General features: G+C 47.2%; 1 protein-coding gene across 4 annotated transcripts in view; it reads right to left on the bottom strand.

Annotated features, from left to right (window-relative positions):
• Positions 1–14,799, bottom strand: part of ACSL1 (acyl-CoA synthetase long chain family member 1) — a 70,959-nt gene that overhangs the window by 44,627 nt on the left and 11,533 nt on the right. For all 4 annotated transcript variants that reach the window (XM_047090659.1, XM_047090661.1, XM_047090662.1 and 1 more), the window contains exon 2: positions 4,281–4,507. In XM_047090659.1, the coding sequence (XP_046946615.1) occupies positions 4,281–4,475 (195 nt within the window). In that variant the 5' untranslated portion in view covers positions 4,476–4,507. The remainder of the gene's footprint in view (positions 1–4,280; positions 4,508–14,799) is intronic.

Below are 14,799 nucleotides of genomic sequence, written 5' to 3'. Positions count from 1 at the left end.
TGCTCCTGGGTTCAAAGGTCTAACCACTGACTCTTCAAATTAATCTAGACAGACCCCAACTTTATTATCCTCCCCCACCCCCTGTAAAGCCCTATTACAATACCTGACTTTCAACCACTGTAATGAAGGCAGTATAACAAAGCTCTAGAGAGTTCACTAACTATGTAATATAATTTCGCCTCTTGGGACTCAGCTGTTTTCCTGTGTATAAAACTTGAGGGTTAAAAGAGGAGGCCTTCAGAGAAGAAGAAAACTAACACTTACTGGACACTCGGTATGGGCCAAGTGGACCCTCTGCAAGTATCTAGGCAGTCCTCTTAACCGTGAGGGAGGGAAGGATCTATCACTTCTGTTCTCCAGATAAGGAATGTGAAGGTCAGAAAAGTCAGGGGAACTTGTCCAAAGCTGTCTTCCTGGTCTAAGCAGAGGAGCGAGGTCCAGCCTCTGCCAAATCCGCTCGCTTCTCTGGTCCCTTCTAGCTGCATCACGCTCTCCTATGTCCCTAAGCTGCGACCACCACGGTCTGGGCCCCTGACTAGCCCCGAAGGGTTTCCAGTCACTGCGGTTAAGGTCATCTTCACCCGGGGGACACGGGGATCTCAATCTCGGCCAACAGACAGAGACCAGCTGAAACCTGGACACGTGTGAATCACTTGTGAAAGTGAGTAAAGGCTACACGGACACAGAGACACACTCGCTTCCCCCCACAGCTTGGAGTTACCGAGCAGAAGCAAAAGAATTCCGTGGAAGATGGAACTCCTCCCTGACACGCAGGGAAAGGCAGGCCTTCGGGTCACACTGCTGACACACGGTGTCAGCTGCCACCACAAACTCACGGGCTCGGCCCTCAACATAGGGTCTGGAGCACACCGTGTGTGAAACTGAAGAGACACTTGTTGGACTCAGTTCCGAACTTCAGCTTCTCTGTCCCGTTCTGCAGCTTATGTCCTCACTGCTTTTCTTACATGGGGCACAGCACGGTGCTAACGTCCTCTTTATCACCCTTTTTATTTATTTATTTATTTATTTATTTACTTACTTTTATTTATTTTAGTTCATCCAATTTCTTACAGGAAGGTAAATACTACCATAGCGAAATATTTTTTTCTTCACAAAGTAGCTTAGAGAACTATAAATGGGATGTTACTTTCATTTTTATTCATTTGTTTTTCTTGTCAAAAGGCTGACAATTTGGGGCGCCTGGGTGGCGCAGTCGGTTAAGCGTCCGACTTCAGCCAGGTCACGATCTCGCGGTCCGTGAGTTCAAGCCCCGCGTCGGGCTCTGGGCTGATGGCTCAGAGCCTGGAGCCTGTTTCTGATTCTGTGTCTCCCTCTCTCTCTGCCCCTCCCCCGTTCATGCTCTGTCTCTTTCTGTCCCAAAAATAAATAAACATTGGAAAAAAAAAAAAAAAAAAAAGGCTGACAATTTAATTATTCCCACTTTTATGCAGTTCCCCAAGACAATAAATGACTATTTTCCTTCACAGAGGACACCCTCTACATGTCCACAAAATCAGAATCTGTTTCTCCAGTGTCACCCTGACTTCTAGAAGGAAATGTTAGAAGCTGTAACTTCTCAAGAACCTCCGGGCCACAGCTTTAAGAAGGTGTAGCTTGGAATCAGCCAGTGTGGGTGGTATCAGATGCAGCAAAACCAAAGAGTGCAGACTCCTCATTTTAACACCCATGGAAGGTTTATGGGAAGAGGGGGGTGGAAATCTGGAGGCGAAATGGGGGCAGGGCGGGAGACCAGGGTGTGGACTGGCAAATGGCACTTGTTTTCAAAGGAACAAAGGAACAAAACAACAGTATTTTATTCTGACGATCAGTTCCTACATCGGTGCCAGATACACAGGCTCCTGATGAATACTTAATGAAATGAATTAAGTGCTTCTTTCTGCCACAGAACTCCTTATGACCACGCTACCTACAGGAAAGCACCTGTCGTTATGGAGCATCAGAACTCAAAGCTTGTCTTTATTTCAGTATTTTAAGTTCTCTTTTTAGAAATGCAAAGCAGGGGAGCCGGGGTGGCTCAGTCGGTTACTTGTCCGACTTTGGCTCGGGTCATGATCTCGTGGTTTGCGGGTTCGAGCCCCGCGTCGGGCTGTGTGCTGACGGCTAGGAGCCTGGAGCCTGCTTCGGATTCTGTGTCCCCCTCTCTCTCTCTCTCTGCCCCACCCCCACTCACTTGCTCTCTATCTCTCAAAACAATAAATAAAATCTTAAAAAAAAAGAAATGCGAAACAAATTTTGTATCTACTCCCAAGACTGACAAATTCTGAAAATCAGAGCTGAATCCAGTTCTGTAAGCGAAGAGAAAAATCAGGGAGACTCTACCAGGTAGTGGAATTATAGATTTTAATTTTCTTTCTGCTTATCAGTAGTTTTCCACCGTTCTACAGAGGACATGAATGCTTATTTTAATAAGTCTCAGAATGACTTTATGCTAAGCTGGAACTTAAAAAGCACACTGTAAGTGCCTCCACAATTTCTCATACAATTAGAATTAGGCATTTACAGTTACTGCTAAATTATAAATATCTTAAATCTGCACTTGCCAAGTACTCTTTTCATAGTGATGGCGATGCTACCCTGAGGCACCAGGTCCTCCGCCAGAAGAGAAGGAATGTCAAAAACCCCACACTCATGTGTTAGAAAAATTAAATTCTACTCCTTCTTGGCTTGCTATTAGCTGAAGTGAAATTTTGTTTTTTTAATTTTTAATGTTTATTTATTTCTGAGAGAGACAGAGGGTGAGCAGGGGAGGGGCAGAGAAAGAGAGGGAGATAGAATCCAAGGCAGACTCCAGGCTCCGAGCTGTCAGCACAGAGCCCGACGCGGGGCTCGAACCCACGGACCACGAGATCATGACCTGAGCTGAAGTCAGACGCCTAACTGACTGAGCCATCCAGGCGCCACTAGCTGAAGTGAAATATTAAGTCACATTTACCTTCTAAACAAGGTATGAAAACACCTTTTCTTGGCAATAATTCGGCCATTTTATCTTTACATTTTGGTCTGAATTAGACTGATGCATCTTCTACAGATTATAAAAATTTCAAGTTAAAGAATCCAAGAAAATTGTCTAAAAGAACTAAAACGCTGTAAGTAATAAAATGGTCCTTATCAGGCAGGCCAAGGCTTCGTGTGGAAGGGTACCCTCTCCTCCTCATGGCCATCAGCCTGGGGACCAGGGCAGGAAGGGGAAGAAGAGACATTCTTTATGTACATTTAGAGTTATGAATACTGAAAATCGATTCTGACTTAGGTAGGGAAAAGCAAGAAACCACAACGCAGAGAGTAGGTGGAGAGTCAGGACACCAGTGAGAACTTGGCTGCTTCATCTTTTCAACCCCTCACATTTTATACTAAAGAGATTCAAAAGGGAGGAAAGCAGAGCAGAAACATCAAGAAAGAATCTCTCTGGGACGCCCGGGTGGCTCAGTCGGTTAAGTGTCCAACTCCTGATTTTGGTTCAGGTCGTGATCTCACGGTCTGTGGGTTCAAGCCCTGCATCGGGCTCTGTGCTGACAGTGCAGAGCCTGCTTGGGATTCTTTCTCTCTCTCCCTCTCTTTCTGCCCCTCCCCTGCTCGTAGGCACTCTCTGTCTCTCTCTCTCTCTCTCTCTCTCAATAAATAAATAAACATTTTTTAAAAAATTAAAAAAAAAAGAAAAAAAATCTTTCTGAAAGGGTCCCTTGCTTTCCCTGTCCCATCCCACCCACTATGCCCTAACCAGGGAATGCACACTCTGGTTCCATTTTCATGAGGACAAGAGCATGGCCTGTAGTTTGGCCATGTTATATACAACCACAGTCCTCAACAATTCAACCTTGGATCCCTCCTGAATGCCCTTGCTTGATCATGTCCTAACTGAGATTCTGTGGCCATGTTATTCTGGCAAGTTCCTAGCCTCGCCTCATTCTAGGTGAAATCTCAGAGTCCCTTTCAACAGCTGGGGGATGTGTTCTAAGTATCAGGTATACCGCAGATGAAATCCTTCTTTCTGGAACATTTGTTTGACATCTCTCTTCTCTGCTGGAACATCAGCCCTGCGAGAGCAGGGACTCTGGGCCCATCCTTTCTGGAATCCTCCGGGCCCCCACCCTCCATTTATTAACATAGACAAACGTCAGTCTGTTGAACACAGTTTAGCTTACAAAGTGGCCTTGCAAATATCTGATGGTGACGGAAACCGGTCAGTGTCGCATTCAATGGGAAATCTGGGGAAATGCAGAGAAAACCCACATGGCAGGCCGGCAGGCCCCTCCACTTACCGCCACCTCCACAGACTGCAAGGACAGGTCGCATGGTGGCTTCAGGGCTTTGGGTCTCGTGGCGTACCAGAAGGTGGTGAGGGCTGCAAAAGCTCCAAAGCCCATGAGCGTGTTGGTCGGAAGAGTGCGAACGTACTGTCGTAAGTCAACCAGCTCTGGCATTCGAAAATACCGGAACAACTCGTGGGCTTGCATTGTCCTGTGTCGCTGGCTCCCTCAGCTGAATTCTGTCAGGAGAGAAAAGATGTCATGTTCATTCCAGCAAGGCAGGACTTGTCTCCAGAATTCCCGACGGCCAACCATCCCACTTGATGCCTGGCTGACCAATCGAGGCATTAAACCCACAGGCCTGATGGTCCAGCTCTCTTCCTGGCTGCCGAATTTCATTTTTCTAAGAACACGTCAGAAATTCATTTGACTTCCATCGTTTTGTGCAAAGTGTCCATTCCCCACATTAAAAAGATTTCACTCACAAAGAATTCTCGCCATAACATGCTCAAGTGGCCTAAGTTACCAGTTTTTTCCCTGATAGTGTGCCTCTGTTCTCTCCCACCTAATCAAATACACTCAAGTCTCGTTATCAGGGCTAATGAGGAGAAAAGGGGAAGAGGCACAAGTAAGCCCAAACCACCCAGCAGCCGTCTGCTCCCCCTTCTTCCGAAAGATTTCCCATCAGCTCTGGATCGGTCCAACGGACCAACCTACTTGTCGGTATGTCTCTCGCTTTCCCCATGCTCTCCGTACCATAAAAGCAGCAATACAAATGCAGAGGAAACTGCAGTTCTCTATTCTGCTGAAATAATTTTTTATATTCCTCAAGATATTATAACCAAAATATAATAATAATAATAAATGGATGTACATAAATTCTAAACCATCTACCACGTAACTAGAGAGAGACTGAAGCATAGTATTTGAGAAGAAGTATAGAATAATATTTAAGATCCCAGATTCTAGAGCCAAATTCTGTCTTCCCAGCTTATTAGTTGTATGATTTGGAATTACTTAACTTCTCTGTGCCTCAGTTTCCCTAACCAAAAATGGAGATTGAAAATAGACCTATCTCATGGGGATTTTATAATGGTTACATGATTTACAGAAAGCTTGGAATGGCATGGGGCCCCAGAAGCTACTCAATAAATGCTAAGTACTATCATTATTTCATCTACCAACATCCTGTGATTAGTCCTTTATGCAGAACCGTAAGGTACAGAGTTAATAAAACAACAACAACAACAACAACAACAAAGCAGTCAGAACACAGGGGTGCCCGGGTGGCTCAATCGGTTAAGTGAATGACTCTTGATTTCGGCTCAGACCATGATCTCATGACCAGGGGATCGAGTCCCTGTCAGGCTCCATGCTCAGTGTGGAGTCTGCTTGGGATTGATTCTCTCTCTCTCCCTCTCTCTCTCTGCTCCTCCCTCACACACTCTGTGTCTCTCAAAATAAATAAATAAGTAAACTAAAAAAAAAAAAAAAGCCAAAACACACAGAAGAAAATTGGACAAACAACCTAATGTATATGAAAGCCTCAAATTGGATGGGATAGACAATTTATATATACATCAGCATAAAAAGTGTCAGAACAGGAAATAAGTACGAATAATTCTAATTAGAAAACGATTGATGAGCCACTACTATAAAGTATGTTTGGCAGTAAAGGGAAGGAAATCATAGCGAATGCTCTGAAAGGCTTTTCTCAAAAACTGCCCGCCAAGTGTGAACGCTTTAGCTGTGCTTCAGATGGTAGCTGTGAGTTCCTTCTTGTATGTCCTTTTAAATACCGAGGTCACAAAAATGAACATAATTTTCTTTTTTCAGATACAGAAATCTTTAACTCTCACTCTCTACCGCTGTAAATTTTGTTTAGAGAGGAGCAGAGTATCGGGTGTTTTCACTGGCCATCACTATCTTAATGTATTTGCTCAGCTCGTGCAATCTTGCGTCACAACTCTGTGTAGGTACGCGCGCGTGCACACACACACACACACACACACACACACACGAAAGTTCCTTCCATGACAACTGAGAAGGAACAGATAAGCAAAATTTCTTCAGGTCATACTTCTGGAGGAGAAGCTCCACTACTTACAATACCACTCACCATAGGTGCCACCAACAGCTGACTGCTAGGTGACTACTGCGGAGCAGAAGAGGTGGTGGGAGGGGGGTGGGGGGAGGAGCTCAGCTGGCGTTTGCCGGACCTGCCAAGGTCTCTCAGGACATTTGCCACAGGCCGACTCCTGTCCTGCTGCCCACTGGGCTAAAGGTAACTATGAGACAAAATTCACACTTGACTTCCCAGGAGAAGCGGGTGGAGGATGGGCCAATGGGCAGCTGGGAGCACAGTCACCCCACTGCTCCACCCATGGGCAGGGACAGGCATCAGCCAGTGTCACTGCCAGTGCCAGATCTGAAAACAGACACTGTTTTCTTTCTGCCTGGCTTCCCAATGAGAAGAGACAATGGGCATATTTTTAAAAACCAGTGAAATAAACGATCAGATGCTGGGCGGCATGTCGAACCAACAGGCGACGGACCACGAAAGAAACAGATTGTCCGTGGTATGGCCACAGCAGATTTATTCTAGAGGAACGCACAGGAGCGGAGCTACTCCAGTCCGGGAGCACAGTGAACACACGAGGCCAGCCAGGGTGCGCCGCGGGGGGGGGGGGGGGGGCGGGGGGCCTGGAGCCGGAGGCTGGGAGGACGGCGCCCACCACCCGGTCCAGGCTCTCGGCGGGTGGGGGACACACGACACTGAGCCGGCGGTGTCGGCGGGGCGTGCTGAAGTGAGGGCTCCCTGAGCAAGGCCCGCACTCACGGAGACCGTGAGGACGAGCAGACAGAGGGAGTCGGGCCCGCTGGCAGCAGGCGGCCAGATTCCGTACTCAGCACAGCCAGCCGACGCTAAGCAACCCGACTGCGCCCTGTGCGGACCTGCCTGCCCCTCAAGTCACGCCCCCTGGCAGCCTTCTTCACGCCCACTGCGCCCCTGCGGCTGGAAAGGAATCTCCCACCCCTCGCAGACACACCCCTGCCCTTGGCTTTTCTCTCCCCGGGGTCCCTGGAGTCATTTCCATACAGCCCAGATCCTGTGAATCTGCAGGGGCTGTTCGACAGAATCCAGTCCTTGGAGGGGAACGTTAAATAATCCCCCCATAAACAAATACAGTCATAAGCTGGTGATTTTTTTTTTCTATTTTAAGCATCAGCAGGAGCCAAGCTGTAGACAGCATTAGAGAAGAAAGAAAAATGTCTATTTCTAGAGATAAGTCTAGGAAAGAAAACTTGAAAAAAAAAACACTTCAGAAAATTACTGATTTGGTAATCTTGCACCGTTGCAAGAACACTTTATTAGATACTAATCTGTAATGCTAAGGGTTGAAACCCAGCTAAATTCTTACCTTTAGTGGGTGATAATGACAAGGTACAACAGTTTAATTCATGCCTCTCAGCTCGCAGCCAGGTGACAGACAAGCTGAAAACCAGCTTCACTTAATCAACTGGTTAATGCTGTCCATAGGAAAACTAGAGCCCATCCAGTAAAGAACTAAGACAATCCTTCTTTTAGATCCACGTGAAGAATGACTCTTAAACATGAATACAAAGCATTCTAAATCTTCTTCCTTCTATGTAACTGCTATTAACGAAAAGGCACTTCGCGTATTTAGAAATGCAGGCAGACCTCATTCAGAGAATATTAGCCACAATAAATAGCCCTTCAGTGCTGCAGGTGAACATTAACACCACGCTTTAAGACAGCCCCCAACAGGTCTCTAAGAAGAATCAAGACCCACACTTGCCCACAGATGACTAAAACCCAGACAGACTGTACTTCTTATTCCAACGGTGTTCTAGTTGGAATATTTTTTTATTAAATTCTTTCAAAAGCAAATTTCCACATCACCCTCTCAGGAAGTTTACAGCCCAGGCAAGTAATAATGCTGCTATTTGCTAAGAATATGATTCAATCGGATTAAAGGCTTAAGCAGCCAGTATTTCTCAGTTGAGAACACACAAGACTATTGGCAGCTGGCTTCTCCCTTCCCCAACAGCTACACCTGCACACCCTTCCTCCCAGCACTTAGGAAAAGTGTGTTTGTTCAGTTGGGTCCTTTGAATTTCCCAAAGAGCTGGAGTCTAAAACCACAGAACGACAGAGAACACAGCAATGGTTGGGGGAACGTGGCACACATCCAGCGCAAAGAACCATTGTGAAGGATGCCTTTAAGTAGCCCTGTGCACAGGACAGGACACAGGACAGGATACACAGGACACGGTAGTAGAAGCTGGATTGCACGACTGTCAGGAAACAGAAGTCCTGGTATTTATCCACCCAAACTTTGGGAAGAAGAGCTGGCAACACAGCACTGATTTAGTGTTTCAGAAAGGCTTTCACATCCTGTAGCTCACTGGAACATTGCAATACAAAATGATCATGAGGAAACTGAGGCTGGAGACTTAAGAGGTTTCCCCAAGGTGTATCCCAAGACGGGGACACCAACTTGACCCTAAAGTCATGCTTTTTCCTCTACACGAACAAATTCCTAACCTCTGCGGGGCCGCTGATCCTCTCCACTGGGAACATGCACATACTTCTCTGCACATGCGGCTCCCAAGTCCCCCGCAGCCCACTCCGGCTTAGAAACCGTGACAGCAGGTGGTTTCTAAAGGTCCTCAGCACTGACACTGCATGGCCTGATGAGAACCGGGCATCTGAACTCCCTTGTCTTACGTAACCACCAGGATTTGCCCCATCATCCTGGACTCTGAACATATGGGTCTAAGGCCACCCGGACACAAAGGTTTACCTCCTACCATTTTGTTTACACCACACCAAAGTGGTTTGGGGCCAGAGGTGACTCACAAGGGCATCGTTCTCTAAGGACACAGGGACACACACACACACACACACACACACACACACACAGACCTCCTATGATTTTGCAGATTTATACTTACATCAGCATTTTATTTTCTTCATATTGTTTACAAACCCCCCCCAAAAAATGGGTGACCGGGATGCTTCTCCCCTTCTAAAGTTCCTCAAGCTTTCATTCGGTTGAATAACAGCGGTTTGATGAAATACTTTGCTAGGAATGCAGCCTTGAAGCAAACCCACACAAATAGCACCCTTGCCCCAGCAGCAGCAAATGCAGAAATCCTGACATCTTTCCTTAAAAGCAGCGAGCCAAGCTGGCAACGCTGCCATTCCTTGCTCCACCTCCTGCCCTTGTACAATAGGCTATTTACAGAAGGCTGAAACTCCCCCTTTGTCCTGAGCTGGCTGGGCAGAGCTCAGCCTTGGGGAGGAACAAGAGAGCAGCACCCAGACCGCGTGCTGTTCTTTCAGTGTGCCACTCCAAAACCCTTGGATTCGTGCTCCTTAACCCTGGCTGGCAATTCACCTAAAGCTAGATTTGCTTAAGCCGTCCCCTCCTGAACCAAAAGAGCAGTCGGGCTCTCCCCAAACAGGGATGCCGGCATCCACCAGTTGCAAAGGAAAACAGAGGTCTCTGTCCAAAGCCCATTCTATACGTGAATTCCTGACCACGTTTGCTGCCTTTGGATCATCTCCTCATCCTGAGCATGAGAAGGAGAGAGACCATCTGGGTAACTTCAGGATGCCACGCACGGTGGGCAAATACTTCCACAGGGAATTAATTACTCCCATCCACTGCCATGGGGTGTTTCTTCCCAACGAAGTACAGTGAACCTTAAACCCACATAATTTTCATTAAAGTGACTCTCTGGGATCACGAATTCAATTTCCAAGCAGATTTTAAAAGGAGAAATGAAGGAGAGGTGCTCTGCTTTTAGAAACCTGATTTACTGAAATATTCAAGTCAACTTGAAAATTCTTTACGACACCACTCTCTGTCCACGCCATCAAAGTCAGAAAGAGCAGGACACAAAGTGTTTAAAGGTAAGCAGAGGGATGCTTGGGTGGCTCAGTCGGTTAAGCATCCGACTCTTGATTTCGGCTCAGGTCATGATCTCGTGGTTTGTGGGTTCGAGCCCCGTGTTTGGCTCGGTGCTGACAGCACAGAGTCTGCTTGTGATTTTCTCTCTCTCCTTCCCTCTCTGCCCCACCCCCACTCATGCGCGCATGTGCACGCTCTCTCTCTCTCTCTCAAAATAAAGAAATAAACTTAATAAAAAACTGTAAAGGTAAGCAGAAGGCTAGACTAATTTTCTAACCAGTAATATTAGGGTCATACCTCACCTGTTCATATTGGCCACCAAGCCACGACTCCCATATACGCCCCCAAGTAATGAGATTCCAAACACAATGTGCCCAACTTGAATGCGTAAACTTGTAGGGCTTAGATGCAATGGTCAAAGTCTACCCCTAACAGCTTCGTGTATTTATTAAATTACATATGTATTGAAGTCACGTGACAAAATAAATTACTTTAGAAACGTGTGCTCTTTCCCTATTTACATTTCCCTGATAGTTTATTAAAATTCTTTGAACACACTTCTTCACACAGGGCCTCAGGCATCCCTAGAGCCAGCCACTTCTGCCTTCGCAAGGTCAAGCCTCCAGAAATAGCAACCCAGCTAGTGTTAAATTCCTTTGCTCAGGAAAAGTTGAATTCACTTAGTTGGCCTTTCTGAGAACGAGGCGGTTTCAGGAAAGGTGCCTTCTTTACCTGATGGTGTTCAAAAGGAAGTGACCAAGAGGACACACCCACAAAATGAAAGCCTCAGGGACCCATGACGACTACAAGAGGGTTGTCGGGAAATCCTCACCCTCTCTTGGGTGCAGGTGCATTACTTAACATTCAAATGTGGGTGCAAACCGTGAAAAACTGGCAGACCCCATTCGTGAGGCTTGGAAGTCAAAAACGTAACACAAATATATACACAAAACAGTGCAAAACGAGGTGGCAGTAAGTTCACAAGAAATTCTGAGAGACGTCACACGCTCTCAAGGATTGCTGCATGCAGAAAGCAAAGGTGAGCCGGTCCTCGCAGGATGAGGGAGGCCCAAGAACGTGAGCTCCACTTTGGGCTCTGGGGATAGGACGGGACGGCCAGAAGCAACTCCCCACCTCAGCTCTAGGATTTTTGGCCAGGTAATCTGGAACAAGTGACAGGATTCCACTGGGTAGGAGAAAGGAAGGAAAACTCAGCTTGAAATTGCGCTTTCTTTAAGAGCCACCGTTTGCTAAGCACTTGCTGTGTATCAGGCACCGTGCTGAGTAATTAGACACATGACGAAATGTCATCCTCCTAACGGTCCTTACTATATGGCGCCCTCATTAGCTTTGACTCAAAGACAGGAGACTGTGTAGGAAAAGTCCAGTGTCCTGCCCCAGCCCCACACAAGAACAAGACCAGAGGCCAGGACCGAAGGCAAAGCCTATGGACCGTAAGAGGCAGGCCTGTCACCGAGGCACATGGTGGTTCACATGCAGACGAAGGTGCAAGGCGATGAACAGGATGCCAAGAAGCTGGGACAGACAGAGCTTTAAAAAGCCAGGATCTGAATCCCAATGTCCACCAAGCGATGGAGGGATACACAGGAAACGTGGCCTGTGCAGGCGATGGAATATCCCTCCGCCTTAAAAAAAAAAAAAAAAAAAGGAGATTCTGATACAGGCCATAAACTGGATGAACCTACAAAACATTATATGTGTTCTAGGGACTTCGATGAGGCAAATTCAAAGAGACAGAAATGGAAGCTACAGGAATGGAGGGTGGGAGGGGAAAGGGGAGTTATTGCTTCACAGGTACACAGTTTGTGTTGGGGATGATGAAAAATTCTGGAACTCGGTAACGGTGACAGTTACACAATATCGATAATGTAATGAATGCCAATGAACTGTATGCTTAAAAGTGGCTAAAATGGTAAATTTTATGTTATGCCTACTTTATGATAAGGCATTTTTAATCGCTAAAAAAAAAAAAAACAAAACAAAACAGGATTTAGTAACTCAGTGGATATAAGTGGAAAAAAAGAGTCGGAGTCGGAGGGCTGGGTTTTTGAGCCCGGGAGATTGACCGGTGGAACAATGAGGAGCAAAGCGGTGGGGGAGGCTGGAAGACGGTTTGTAGGCAGCTTCCCAGGGTCCTGGAAGCCCCCTTGTGCGAGTGGACCGGCCCATCCTCTCCCCACGCGTCTCTGGGCGAGCTCCCCTCCGGCTCCTTGCCTCAACAAGGCTGGGAGGGCCAGTATCCCAGGGCGGAGCTCTGGCCCGTTCCAAGAGTCTACCAGAAACTCTCCCCATGCCTCCACGCCCACGCTGCATTCTCCAACCTTGGGGTCTCCTTCCCTTACGGCCTCCTCCCGAGCCCTGTCTTAATAACATGTCCAAACCGACCCAAATAGTTCAGTTGCTCTAACAAATCCTTACGTGACCTCCTCAGTCAGAGGCAGTCCTGAACTCCAGGAATATGTTATCTGTAGCCCTTGCGTGACCCTTAGCATCTCCTATTTTACACTTGTGTTGAGCGTCTGCTTCTCTTACATAGATGCTTCTCTCTCCTGGGGCCAGGGCCCCTTCCCATCTGTCTTCATAGGCCCCTGATTCTGGACATACTGCCTTGCCCAGAACAGGTGCTTCATGAACAGTTACTGAGTTAGGAACGACCCTCTGTGATTCTGACCAGTTTTCTGCTACAGGCCCCAGGAGGGTGTATTTATAGAACAGTGATTCTCCAAAGAGCAAGGAGGTATTTGAAACATTTCTAAACTTTAGCATTCTCCCTGTACACCCCACGCTGCTGCTGCTGCGAGCCATTGTGCTAGAAAGGAGTAAGCAGCACCTCCTAGGTGATGTGGAGGGGAAAAGAAAAAGCTTCCAAGACACTGATTTAAAGGCTACATAAAAATACTCCCTTGCCCCTTGTTGTGATGAGCACTGGGTGTTTTATGTAAGTGATCAGTTACTACATTCTACTCCTGAAGTCAGTAATGATAACTAAAAAAAAGCAAAACTCTCTTGCTCATCTTCCCATGATGTTTTTCATTTCTCAAACTGTTACACTTCTATATAATGTCACCTCAAGGTCATCTAAGGGCAAGGATCCTCTTTCTCCTTAGCAGATGTGTAGACAAATATTCAGACAGGAGACTGTGGATTACTTTTTGAAAGATCAAGGTTGCCCACAAGAAGGGGAAGAGGGTAAACAAATACCTCTCTTGAGTAGAAGTGCAAATGCCAGAAGGAGGGCTTGAGTCCAGAGCTTGATACCCGGCTGGCCACCAACGTCTAGAAGTGACTATTCTATGACAGAAAAGAGAATCCTCTAAACCAGAGAAGCATCCCAGGAGCTAGAGAGCAATGGTGGCACTGCGGTGAGGAGAGCCCTCAGAGACTCCCCGAACACCGAGCGCGAGCACGAGCACCGGGTGGGTGGCCATCTGAGCGGTAAGGGATGCTGCAAATATGACTTGCCCAGCATTCTCCGGAGGGCGGGGGTGGGGGGGAGCCATCTGGTTCTCCTCCCTTCTCTCTTCAGCATAGACACGAAGACCTGCCATGTCCAGCCAACTGGGGAAGTGATAATTCTAGTTTGGACATGCCCAGCGAAGACATCCGGGTTATGTGAGTGGCATGGATTCATGAGGGAAAGTTTCTATTGAAAAAAAAAAAAAAAAAAACTCTTAAGAGAAGCAAGATGTTTCCATTGGCCTTCAAACACTGTTAACACTGTTAAGTGAGTTCTCAGAAGTCACTTAGACGAGGCAGGGACATCTCTGGGTAACGGTCGGAGAAGGGGCAGGCTTGGGCAAAATGGGTGACCTCAGCCAGTCAGCCTCACTTCAGATAATGGAGACAAGACCAGTTTGCTAGGTTGACCCAACCCTTCTGAAGAGGCTTCTGTGGGTCCGGCTCCCCACTTGTCAACTCACCAAGTGAATCCAACAAGGCATGTTATCTCAGCTGACATCTGGCCCAGGAAGGGCCCTAATTATGTCTGTAGGACTGTGTATTAGAGAACACGACGCCATGGTCCAGGGGGTACGGCCCATTATGTACAGCCTATTATGACCATAGCTAGAGAAGGAAATAAAATTTCTGTTGCCACGAAAATAATCCACAACAGACTCTCCATCTTCCCGGCCTCTGGGGAACCACAAAGGAAGGCAGGAAGCAGGAGGCTCCTCTTCCTGGGAGGTGGAGAAGAACTTAATAGTTAAGAGGACGAATGTCCTTTTACAATAGCCAGAGCCAGACCCCGTGAGGCAGGAACTCCTGTCCACTCAGGGCCCTGGAAATGGGGAGTAGGGTCCCTCTGTTTGAGAAACCGCACAAAGAGAGGGTACCTAAGTCCCAGGGTCCCTCCGGATGTTTTGTCCCAGACTAGTCACTTTTAGGAGTGAATACGGAAGGAGACAAAACAGGAAGAGTAGGAGGTAGGCTCAGACGTAACAATCTGGTTGTTTCAGGTCCCGGCGGTGCCCCTGACGGGCAACAAAAATCTTGAGCTAGCTTTGTCGCTGCCTGTGTGGGCCTCCGTGGGGATAAAGAAAGGACGGGAATAGAGGAAATGTGTGCCC

The sequence above is a fragment of the Lynx rufus genome, unplaced genomic scaffold (assembly GCF_022079265.1).
Source record: "Lynx rufus isolate CCGP_SWC_20201006 ecotype Redwood Valley unplaced genomic scaffold, mLynRuf1.p SCAF_3, whole genome shotgun sequence".
NCBI lineage: Eukaryota > Metazoa > Chordata > Mammalia > Carnivora > Felidae > Lynx > Lynx rufus.
Note: the sequence above shows the minus strand (reverse complement) of the source record. Positions and strands in the feature narration are given on the sequence as shown.